Genomic DNA, 12,628 nt, shown 5'->3' with positions numbered 1-12,628 from the left:
CATTATTCTTCTTGACCCATAAATTCGTAAATCTATTTTAATTGGTCTTCCGTGTTGCGATAATAATCATATTGTATAATAACGTAAATTGTATTATATTGAGATTTAATGTGTTATATTTTTTTGGAAAAATGCTTAAAATGTTTCTAGTTACTTTTTAAAACTTTTTAAAAGCAATACATTTTAGTACTCAAATTTATTTTACTACTGTTTCTTAGAATTATTAAATTAAAAATAGATTAACTTAACACCGATAAATTTTCATAAAAATCTGTAATTTTTAAACCAACCTATGACAACATGCTGTATCTTTAACTTAAACCACTAGTGGAAACAGCAGAGTCCACTTATATTTTTCGTCCTTAAAGTCCTGGCATGTCCTATCTCCATATATATATTTCCCTATCGCCAAGGACATCTACTCTTCGCTTAGACAAAATTACAATTTCATTTGAGCTGCTTTTCCAACTGCCTGGGAAGAAGTCACGCAAGCGAGAATTATTTACGTTTAGCATTTTTCACGCACTTTGCGTTCATCTTTTGGAGAGAGGGGATTTGCAGGGGGGGCTTAAGCTTCGGGGGGTTACCACTCCCAAAACCCCCTTCCCCCACCTGAAAGAGGGCGTGACTGGTTGCGCCTTGACGCCTTCGTTGAGGTTTTGTCAACAGTTGACTTGGGTTGCCGTCGCCTTTGAATTGTTGTTGCTGGCAAACCTGTTGCGTGTTGCTTTTTGCATTTGTTGGTTTCTAATTGGCATAATTGCGGTTTACTGTTGTTGTTGTTTCGCTTGGTGCTGCATTCTCGCATGCTCTGAAGTGGGTGTGTCGCTCACTGGCGTCGCTGAATTATGGCCTAACCCGAAAGAGGCTCTCCAAAGGCCCCCCCCACTCTCCTTATCTTCACTACCAATATGACACCGGAAAGAAATATAGCTAAATACTACCATTAACATACCATTTAAACAGCAGAACAATGTAATATTCGATCGTCTCTAAAGTCTTTTAAAAAACCCCTGTATTTTATAATATTTTATATATTACCATATTATTTTATAATATTATAATTTTTAATAAACCCATGATAATCCTATAAAAGTTTATTATTCAATCAGTTGAACCTCCTATGAAGAGCAAAGAAAATAAAAATTAATCAAAATGACTTTTATATCAATCAATTTATATTTTGTAGTTAAGCCATTTTCTGCTACTAAGAATTAAACAATTATAAACTATCTTCTTAAAACACTATATGTTTTGTCATATGGTAAACTGAAAGTCGGCTTTACATTATCCCTTAATACCTACTTTTAGCTTACAATTAAGACGAAAATTTGAATCTGGCCTGACTTGGTTTGGCAAATTAATAATACCAAATAAATAATAGAAACGTTTTTCTTAGTGTACCGCCCAACATTCCGCCTCGTTGGCTGTTTTAAGCAAAGGGGGGCTTTCGTGCTACGCTTTGCATTTAGTCTCTGTTTTAATTAAAATGAATTACATATGTGTGGCGCTCACTGGTGGCGATTTATGTTAAGCGACGATTAGAGACCAAGTCGGTTGGGTTTGGGCCTGGGTTTTTAAATGGGGATTGGGATCTGGGCACTGTACTCTGGCCAAGACTACCTCAATTAATTTTGGGTTAAGTGTTGTCGGTGGGTTGCAGATTCGCGGGCGTGATAGGCGATTACGTCAGCTTTAATACAAGAGTGGGTGAACAAGGAGAAATGTTAATTGCTGGATCGAACGAGCTGGAATTTGTTGAGCCGTTAGGTCAATTACACGAGCTGATAGCCATCGCATTTAAAGGAAACCTGATTCGTACTTTGGTTATTTAATTGCGAGCAGTACAAGTTTCAAAGCAAATAAGATATAATCTTAATGAATTGGACTTAGATAAAAAAAGGGAATTTAAAGGAATAATTAAATACTCTTTTTACCAGCTCTTTCTTTAAAAAATGTGAATGCTAGTAATACTAATGTAATTTATTAAAGATGTTTAAGGCTTGAAAAACATGAATCCTCTAAATATAAAAAATGTCTTTTTCCTACAAACCTTTTTATAAACATATGTATACTTGGCTCTGCTCATTGATTTTATAATCTGTTGTCATAATTACAGTCAAGGGTATAATCATTATACGAATCGTAGGGTAAATCCCAAGTAAATACTCATAGATCAATCCCAAAAGTTTGATTGCATTAACCACAAAAAGTGTTTACCGCAGAGAGCAGAAAAACGAAGCAATTAACATTGATAAACCCATAAACGTTGAGCCCCAAAGGTCTTCGAAAACGCACTTGGATCCATAAAGTTACCTGCGTTTGGGTATCTGTACGTGCTATTAGGGTATCTATATCAAAATGAAATAAACTTCACTGAGGTCAGCAAAGTCAAGTGCTCTTGAGTAAAATAAACATTAGAAGATACACCGAAATGCAGATTTACTCGCAGTAGTATCTGTATCTGTATCTGTATCTGTGAGTGAAGTTTCGAACTAAATCAGCCAGCTAGTAGATCATAAAAACAAACACTCGAGCAAGTTGAATCGTTAAACGGAGACGACCTTGGTTATGAGTATCTAAGTATCTGAGTATCTAAGTATCTGATCTCGAGTGCTGGCTCGTTTCATTCCCACGCCTTGCAGCCACATTGCGGCCAATAAATTTAGAAAAGCAAATATGTCGAGGCGTAAATATTTGACAATAACCCAAGTCACAAGCGAAGCGAACTGTTCCGCACAGAATGCCTTGTTTACATATGGGTTTTTGACATTTTGTTGCTAATTACTTACTGGCCATTGGAATTCGGTAGTCAGACGTGAGTGCCAAGCTTTTGATCGACTCATGGACGGAAGTGATTGGGTGTCAAAGTATTTCTTGGCTATATCAAGAACAACAATCAATTATACTTAACCCGCAAGTATTGGATAGTTCCTAACGAACATTTAAAAAGTGTGGCTTTGGAACAATGCAAACGCTTTGTGACCAAAGAGAATTCAATTTGTTTGGTTTTTGTTTTTGGGTTTGCGTGTTAAGTGCTCGGCATTGTCTGTTCGCCAACTCAACTTTAGGCCAAGCCCAGGACCAAAGTGAGTCTTTGTCATGTTTTATGGTGTTTTATAATGTCAACACTCTGGTGATGTCAGCCTCCCTTCCACATGGCAATCCATTCATCCATTCACGTCATCCCGCAGTAATGCAGCTTCACCTGAAAGCTCAGTCGCGAATTGTATGCAAATCATGTGCCAAGTTGTTAATTAATTGTCGTTTGCCTGTTCATCATTTCGCATTTTCCGAGGCCCTATCTAAGATCAATTGATCGGATGAATGACTCATTTCCACATATAGATTTATGTAGATGGTGTAATTCGTATTTAAATAGATTTGATTATGGAGGAGTTCTGAAGATGATAAATCACTTGAGGTGTTAGGCCCACAACACTTAGAGGATTAAAGTGAAGTGATGATTGATGATCTGCGAGGTGAATAATATTATTTAAGCACAGATAATTTTGTTTTAATTTAAATATTCTATAGAGCTAAACTCAAAACAAAAAGTGAGGTGGTGCTTTGTTAGTTACTTAGATAAGTACTGTTCAATTGAATAAACTAGCTGAAGCGAAATTATATAAATAATTATTTCTTATTTAGACAATACTCAAAATCTGAAATCTGTTTCCCAAATCTTTAAAATTATAATCAACTAAAAACTAGATCAAGTTAAAATTAATCAAGCTTAAAACTACTTTGAAACGTGAACTGAACTCTTCCTCATTTGTTGTTAAGTAAAAATTTTACTACCGGTAGTAAAAACTGCAACCAGTAAATTCAAACTTTATTTTCGCGAAATTTATTAGCCGAACAGGTTTAACAATGCTATGGTAGTATTAGGAGATACTAATGATAAGTGAACTGGTTTATTTGGATCACGTTTCAGAATGTACATTTCGTAACTATAAAATTCGTAAATAAGATGGTAAATATGAATGCATTTTATTGCTGCAATAACATTATCTATTTTTACACCAGAACCGCTAGTACTTAAAATACATTTCCCACACTTGTTTGCCGATTTATAAGATAACTTTCATTTACATTCACCGACAAATCATAGATGAGATATTGCTAAACGAACAATTAGCATTACGAGTATGTTCAGTTGGCTACACGGAACTAACGATGTCGCTGCCTGACCACAACATTGTCTCAAATTAACTTATACAATCCGACTTTTACTGCCCGCGGCAAAACGGGGAAAACCATTACCAACTTTTAAAGGGGGGAATGGGAAATGTTTATAACTAATGAAATTGAAATGTTGGTGCATGCTGGCCTGTAAATTACATTTAATTAACCGTGCGATAAGCTAGCATATGGATATCCGAACTAACGACGCCATCGATCTCCTCTCGCTTGCAGAACATACTCGACAGATTTAATCCGGGTGCAAGGCAACTGATTGCGGCGGGCAAAAGCTACCTCAAGGCGTTGCACGGTATGTATATACCTCGTATACTCGTATAGTGTATACCATAATCGACTGCTGCAAGTGGGTACAGTTAACTAATTTGCAATGCATTCCGTGCCATTTCATGCAACAGGTGCCGCAACCGCCTCGCGTCTATTCAATGAAGCATTGGCCAAGATTGCGATGAACGCCCAGCAAAGCGGAACGGGCGATATTGGTAAGACTCCCAGTGGAGACCTCAAACCTCATCAAACCTGCAAAAAAAAGTGACAGTGCGGGGGATGGACATTAACTCACACTTAACTCTTTTATATTCCCATTATTCATTCAGGTTCGGCTTTGATGAGCGTTGTGAATGTCAACAAGGAGATACAGGAGCAGCAGATGAATATTGTAAGTAACCTGAGGGTTATAATAAAGTAATCAATTTATATTTGACCCATGCTTAGATACATAGTTTTTAAAAGTACTTACAACTCTTGGTATATCTCATTTTAATTTTAAAAAAATTGATAGGAGTTTATATTAAAAATGAAAAGCTTTTGTCGATTAAAAAAAACAATTTTTTCGAAAATAAATGTAAATCAATTATTTCCATAATAGTTAACTTACTGTCTATAACTTTTAATATCTTGTTTTAAATGAGCATAATATTATTTATTTAAGAAAAATACTACAGGTTGAAAGCTAAATTTTCTTAAAGAATAAAAACATTTAATTTGAATATTTTTTTTTTTTTTTATTAACGTGTGGCTTAGTATTTAATACTGTCCTTTGTGGACAATCAATAAATGTGATGGTGAGGTACTTCGCTTATGGAATTCGAATATGTAACGTAAAATTATTTTAAAACTTGATTCAGTGAAGACTGAAGTATCATTAAAGTAATCAATGACAATAGCAGTAAAAACTAAGATTTATGCTGAAATATGAAAAAACTTAAAGAACCAAACCAGAGGTAAAAAATCATCTAATCATTACAATTTTTAAATTGCAGCTAAAAGCCTTTTACGTGGATCTATTGGTGCCATTGGAGACAAATCTGGAGAAGGACACGAAGGTGGTGCAGCATGAGCAGAAGAAGTTCCTGCAGCAGCACAAGGTGCGCATGGAGAGCTACCAGAAGGCGGTATCCACGATGAAGAAGCAGCGCAAGAAAAAGGCCACGCCCGAGAATACCGAGAAGGAGCTGAGGGTGAGTGGATATACATATATTCAAACGATGCGAAGAACCACCAAAAAACATCACTTTCCCACAGAGCCTCCAATTGCTCGAGGACCAGAAGAAAAAGCTTGATGTATTCTGCGATCAGAGCTACAAGAATGTAAGTTCATTGGCTGCTAGCCGAATCTTAATCCACACATTACACAGAAAAAAACATAAAAACTTTTAAGTCTTATACAAAAAGTGTTAAGATTCAAAAGTACATTTTGCATAAGAAGCTGATATAAAAAGTTTTATTTTCAACCAAGTACTAAAATTACTTTAAAACTATTAAAGTCATCTTATATTTAGGAAATATGATCTCAAAGATTAGTAAATTTTCTTGGACTCATTTTTTGGTAATATTTTCTTTATTTTGTGCCATTTTGAAGGTCATTTTAAATATGATTTTTAAACAAAATAATACAAACCAAAACAAAGCTTTCAAAGATTGATCTTTTATTCACCCGTTTCACTTATGATTTTATAAAAATGTTATTTTTAAAATACTAAGATAATATTCAAATGATTCCTAAAAAACATTAGAAATTTATTGCCATGTATGACTCTACCATTCTTTCCCACTTCCGTTCTGGACAAAAAGGCCATGACACAGGAGCGCCGACGGTACGGATTCGTCTTGGAGCGCCAGTGCTCCATCGCCAAGCACTGGATGGCCTACCACACCACCGGCAAGACGGTAATTGATAATAATTTCGAAAATTGGCAAGAGATTGCCGCTTCTCGTGAGATCATTCCCCCGGCTGCGTATGAAAACGGCTACAGCAGCACCAATGGCCACAACAACATCAGCAACAACAGCGGCAACATGCGGCGCCTGGTGAGTCATCTCCGTCCATTATATCCATCCGATCCCATCAAAATCCATCCGATCCCATCCGATTGGGCGCTAACCACTCTGTTAACCACCCAGCTCTTCTATTTTCCGTACAATGAAAACAAAACTGTTGAACAAAACAATATGATTTGTAATATACGAATTTTGGGTTATCGAGACCAAGTTCTCATTACAGAAATTTGTCTTAATGTAATTGTAACCCTCATTCAAGTTTATTTTTAACAAAAAGATATTATAGTTTTCTTTATCATTAATTTTAACTAGCGGTTTGTGTGCTCGAACGAAATTGGCTAAAGGAAATTAAATTTGTGGTTGAGTAATCAAATATAAATAGTCAGTTTAAAATAGGTTAAGAAAATTATTGTTCGCACTTAAAAAAATGTGGGAGAATTGTTGGGAATATGCCTTAAAAAGAAAGCCAACATACACAAAAATTTCTATCCCTTCTTGATATATATTTTATCTTTAAATTAAAAATTAAAATTAAAAACCCTAATCTAAACCTAATAAAAACCTAAACCTAAAACCTATTTATTTGAACAGGAGCGCATTAAGGACGGAGACGATGATCACCTCCAGAGCCACGGAGCCCAGTTGAAGAAGTCGCGCAGCATCGATGCCCCATATGGTGATATGCGGACTCTGCACGAGCGGGAAAATATTTCCGGAATGGGCATTGCTGGAGCGTCGCACTACGCCCAAAACTCGCTGCCACGTGCCAAATCCGACTTCAATCTGGCCTTGGTGGGCACTGGTCAAAGTTCAGGTGGGTTTTTATGTATAGAAATGACATTGTAGAAATTTAAATTCCATTTGAGTTTTTTCTAGAATTTTTTCCCTCTGAGAATCAGAAATAATTTTAACATTTAATTAACAGGCAACAAACACAAGATCATTGAGGAGCAGCTGTCGCCTTTGGTGGACGATCAGCGCGGTGATCAGCGTCCCTTGGTGAAGGCCCTTTACGCCTACATGCCCTCCGGGGAGAACCAATTGTCCTTCGAGGAGGGTGACCGCATCGCCTTGGTGGGCGGAAAAGCCAAGGGCTGGCAGTTCGGTGAGAATCTACGGACGCAGCACTTCGGTTGGTTCCCGGTGGCCTACACCAATGCGGAATCCTCGGAGGCAGCCACTTCCGGTGGTCGGCGATACGAGAATATGCTAATGAGCTACGAGCGGAATGGAGGTGGTTCGGGATCCGGTTCCGGTGGAGGTGGCCTGCGAAATTATCAGCAACAGCAGCAGCAGGATTACGAGGCGCAGCTGGAGCTGATGGAGAGCCATGAGGCAACGTATCGGAGGCGAAGGAACCACAGTGCCGAGGAGTCCTCGCCCACGCGGATGTTTGGGGACACCATCAAGCAGCAGAAGAAGTACCGTCCTGGTTCTGGAGCCAATCCGCGTCCGGGTCCACCACCCACACTACCAGCTCCAGTGCCCAATGGCCAGCAGAGCCAGTCCACCAGGATGCTGAACAGCTCGCAAAGCTTCTGTGCCTCCAATGGAGGAGTCACGGCGGCGGTGGAGAGACGCAAGCAAAAGCTACTGAATGGTGTGCAGGTGGGTTTTCTATTCGATTTTATTGGGAAACCCTCGCTTAAGGATATTATCTTATAGAGCTCCAAGAGCCATCCTTCAGGAAAATCCGGAGTGGCTGCCAAGACCTCGCTGCACAGCAGCAATGACAGTGGATTCGCCAATGAGCCACCTCCGCAGCCGGAAGTGGACTATTCCGATGAGGAGCCAGCCACACAGCGAGTGCCCATTCGGTAGGTGGAGTAGACATATGGGGTAATACTCTAGAAGATGGGTTTCATCACTTAAAACCCAAAAAAACACCTGATATATATCTTAATTTTATAAAAATGTTTGTCAAGAGCCGTCTACTAGAGTATTACCAATAGTAGTTGTAAGAAATTCCTTGGAGAGCAAAAAAAATGTGTTAATAAACATACCATTTAAATTCAATTTAAAGAAAGCTAAATCTAAACTGAAGACAATAACTACTTTTGACTGTTAAAATGGGGTTACTATGATTTAATCATAATAATAACTAAGCAATTTATTTAAATTACATTCAGATATGTTATTTATATTCCAAACTTCAAAATGAAACTTTAACTCTTTGGATCTAAAAAATATAGAGCGAGAGATACAAGGATAAAGCGCTTTAAATTATGTTGATTCGAAGAGTTATTGTTCCAATTCCACTTTAGAAAATTTGATAATTTAGACTATATTTAACATTTTGGATTGCTTTTTTAATAATGTAAATTTTGGAATGTATCAAATCGAGTTAGATTATCGTGTAGCAGACCAAATGGAGTTTATTTACCTAATTTCTGCTCTCCAAGACAAGCAAGTGCATCCCCGCTTTTTATTTTCCTGTGTCACTAATCCTAATTAGCATTGCCCATATAACTTAAGTCTTTGCCACTTTATTTATTCCATTTGCTGCCTGATTTGAAGTTGCTAATTTGATTGAATTTATTTATTTTCATTTGCTTCTATTTCGTTCTTGTTTGATTTCATGTATCGCCATTATGCCCTGTTGTCATCCTCTGTGTTAACCACCCAAAAATGCACCCAAAAACACACACACACCACCACGAACACTCTGAAACCACACCAAAACCTCCAATCCCACCACGAAATATTCAATGCGTGTCCACAAAGTAGACGTCGGGCGGACACCAATTCGCACACCCACACGGTGCCCAGGGATGTGGCCTCGTGGACGCTGAACCGCAATTTCCGGAACAGCGTTGACAGCCAGATCGACGACAAGAGTCTCCATCGGTTGAGCCGGCAGAGCGGAGGAGTGGGCAAGATGCGCTACGACTTGATTGCCTCCGATGACGAGATCCTGCAGGCATCCAGTGCGGGTCTTAAACGCACCAAATCGTTTTGGAAATTCGGAGGCGGACGCAGCGGCGAGGATATCCTGGCCGGCATGTCCTTGTGGCAACACCGCGACCTGGTGGCAGCACCCAATCTGGAGGAGATGCGCGATCGGGATGATTTGGAGCGACGTTCGGACGAGGATCGCAATGGAACGCTGACCAAGTCGCATAACTCGAGTTCCTCGCAGGAGAAGCGGGAACGCAAGGACAGCCTGACTAGCACGGAACTTTATGGGGATGAGGATGAGAATATCTATGGGGTGAGTCCACAGCAGCCGCCACAGCAACAACAGCAGCAGCAGCAGCAGCAGAGGAGCAGCTACACTCCCAAATCGCGAATGAAGATCATGAAGACCATAGAGATTGACATTGAGGAGCCCACGGAAGCGGACAGGATGAGCACCATGCGACGTGGTGGTCAGTCGCAGGATCAGCAGCAGCAACATCGCAAGCTGGACAAACAGGTATCCGGCACAGGATCACAGCACAAATCCCAGACCTTGAGTCGCTCCAAGCCTTCCCAGCAGCAACAATTTCCCCAATCCACGGACGAAGGTGACAGCGATGAGCATGGAACACTGAAGCTCAGCGATGTGAACAACTTCTTTGACGAGGGCAAGAACAACAGCCATGGTCATGGACTGGTCATGAAGACGGTGAAGCGCCAGGACATACTGAAGCAGTACTATACCAGCGAGGACGAGGAGGAGTCCGATGCGGAGCTGAAGTCCACCAGCTCCGATCCCTACGACTGTATCGTGATCAACGATCACCTGGTGCGAAAGGACGACAAGTTACGACGGCATCATCAGCAGCAGCAGCACCAGCAGATGGAGTTCCACACCTTCCGCTCCTCCACATCCACCACGGCGACCAACACGCTGAAGAAGGGCTCCTCCAAGGAGCAGGACAGCACTCTCACCCGCAACTCCACTGCGAGTTCGGGTGCTCCAACGGCCACCATCCTGCCGCGCACACGCCTCCTCAAGTCCTCCGCATCCGCCAGCAATAATATCAGCAGCAGCAGTGCCACTCTGGAGCGGAACTCCAAGAGTCTGGCCGGAAACAAGAGCTACGGGCCATGGTACGACTTCTGGGATCAGGAGCAGCATGGCCAGAAGTCGGCGAGTGCCAAGCTGAAGTAAGGGGGAAAGGGTTAAGGATCGAGGACGAGAGTTTCGCCGTCTTCTTACCGGTTAAGAAAATGGGCAGAGAGTGAGTGGAGGAGGGGCAGCTGGGGAATGGACGTGTCTACAGTGATCCCGGTCATCCCAACCCTTTCCCAGTTTGCCTTGTGTCCCTCGTTTGAATTTAAGCAATATTTACCCTGTATAATTTCATTAGTTTTAGTCTAAGGCAAGTTCTGTTTTGTTTGTTCTATTGTATGTACATATCTTATTTTAATTTTAAAAGCTATTTAAATACTTTTGTGTTTGCCAACGATGAACAAAATCAGAGGAAACTTCATAGAACAAGGACCTCTTCATAAAACATTCTCCTTCTTGAGTTTCGGTGCCTGCATGCATATCATTAAATTTTAATTCGTTTAAGACTAAGCTATATGCCTCATAAGTTCACAATTTGTTAGTCGGAATAATGCAAACGTAAATTGCTTTTCTAGCAGGCGCGGTATATACCGCAACTATTCCATAGGTTACTGACCAGTAGCGAGTCCGTGTATCCCAGCTAGCCCCACCATCCCCCGCATTAGGTTGTATTTTGCCAGCCGTAAGTAGAGGTCCCATCGTCTGTGGAGGATCGCCTTCCTCAACTGGACAAGTCCTTGATCTTTTGCAGAGCCTGTCAGTTCGCCACGGTCAAGTTGCGGCACACCAAGACGAACGACCGATCGGCCCCGATGATCTATCGGAGTGTGAACAAGTAGCAACGACAGCGGAAGGTGGAGTTTTCCCTGTGACCAATGGGTTTACTGGACGAACCGAAAGCTCCAGCCACACCACCACTCTTAATCACTAATCCACACACCAAACACAAAACAACAACAACGCAATCTATACAAATCACACGTTTTATATAGCGCATATACAATTAAAGGCATTATCAGTTAGACCCTCCAGTTGCTTATGGGCCTGGATAATTTGGTAGTCATTAAGTCGTACTGTTTGTTAAACATTCTGTTTGTATGTACTCTATGTTAAAGTTCGAAATGTATATTCAAATACCATAATGATTAATAAACCTTATAAAGTTCACAATTGTAATGGAATCTTAATGGGATATTCAACTATCGGCGGAGAGATCATCGTTGGAAAAGTGACCAAAAACCTTCACTGCTCAGCCCATAACTTTTCTTACAGACATCCGATTTCAAAGTGGCATACCTCAAAATGATTGTGGTTAAATGTTCTAAAGATCTGCTTTTCCAGTTTTTTTTTGTATTTTCGGGTCGATTTTCCGTCATTTTAATGATGTTACCCCTTTCCAAATTTTCGAAAAATGTCTTTTGCTGAAAAGTGACCAAAAACCTCCACTTCTAAGCCCATAACTTTTCTTACAGACATCCGATTTAAGTCCGGATATGTCGGCTTCATTGTTTTTAAGCATCGAAATCGAAATATAGAATATTTAATTTTTGTAACAGCAGCAAGGGTATAAAAACTATATTGTGAATGTAATACAAATTAAAGTAAAAGTAAAATAACAAAAGGGGTAAATTTATGCTTAAGAGTCGTTTAGCCAAATCCTTTGTGTCTGAGGGCATCTGCTTTAATTCCGGCGGGATTCTCTTTTGTGCTTGGAGTCCTTATCCGCACCTCCGCGTTTGTGGTGGATCTTACGGACCTTCTTTGGCCTCTTGGTCTTGCGCTCGTAGTGGATGACGGTGGCCTTCTTTTTGGTGGATGCCGTGGTGGTGGCTGCAGTGGTGCTGGTGGTGGTGGCTGACGCTGCAGACGACGTTGTTGTAGCCGTGGTCGGATCAGCGGGGGTAGCAGGATCAGCGGGAGTAGCGGCAGGAGTGGGCGTAGCGGCAGCGGGGGCGTAGCGGAAGCAGGGGGCGTGGCGGCAGCAGGTGCCGTGGCGGGACCGGTGCCAGCTCCCAAGGAAGTCGCAACGAGGGCCACCAAGCCAAGGAACAGAGCTATTTGGGATCGCATCTTGGTTTATATCTTCAGATACCGTGACTGATGTGTCTCTTCTGGCTGAAGCCAGAGTATTTATAGGCGAATCGGTAG

The 12,628-nt window shown here is 40.7% G+C and overlaps 1 protein-coding gene across 4 annotated transcripts in view; it reads left to right on the top strand.

Annotated features, from left to right (window-relative positions):
* The window catches only part of LOC108050442 (brain-specific angiogenesis inhibitor 1-associated protein 2), a 35,187-nt gene extending 23,537 nt beyond the window's left edge, over positions 1 to 11,650 (top strand). The window contains exons 3-13 of one of the 4 annotated variants that reach the window (XR_001769592.1): positions 4,420 to 4,495; positions 4,602 to 4,685; positions 4,800 to 4,861; positions 5,466 to 5,663; positions 5,728 to 5,793; positions 6,277 to 6,513; positions 7,075 to 7,297; positions 7,409 to 8,091; positions 8,149 to 8,300; positions 11,056 to 11,162; positions 11,232 to 11,650. Coding sequence is in view for 3 of the 4 variants with exons in the window: in XM_017132133.2 (XP_016987622.2) it covers positions 4,420 to 4,495; positions 4,602 to 4,685; positions 4,800 to 4,861; positions 5,466 to 5,663; positions 5,728 to 5,793; positions 6,277 to 6,513; positions 7,075 to 7,297; positions 7,409 to 8,091; positions 8,149 to 8,300; positions 9,208 to 10,579 (3,153 nt within the window). In the remaining variant the exon portion in view is untranslated. Of the gene's footprint in view, positions 1 to 4,419; positions 4,496 to 4,601; positions 4,686 to 4,799; positions 4,862 to 5,465; positions 5,664 to 5,727; positions 5,794 to 6,276; positions 6,514 to 7,074; positions 7,298 to 7,408; positions 8,092 to 8,148; positions 8,301 to 9,207 lie in introns of all 4 variants that reach the window. The other 3 variants (XM_017132135.1, XM_017132134.2, XM_017132133.2) reach the window with 3 other exon arrangements.
* Positions 11,651 to 12,628: the final 978 nt, after the last annotated feature.

This window comes from Drosophila rhopaloa, unplaced genomic scaffold (genome assembly GCF_018152115.1).
Source record: "Drosophila rhopaloa isolate 14029-0021.01 unplaced genomic scaffold, ASM1815211v1 contig_163, whole genome shotgun sequence".
Lineage (NCBI taxonomy): Eukaryota > Metazoa > Arthropoda > Insecta > Diptera > Drosophilidae > Drosophila > Drosophila rhopaloa.
Note: the sequence above shows the minus strand (reverse complement) of the source record. Positions and strands in the feature narration are given on the sequence as shown.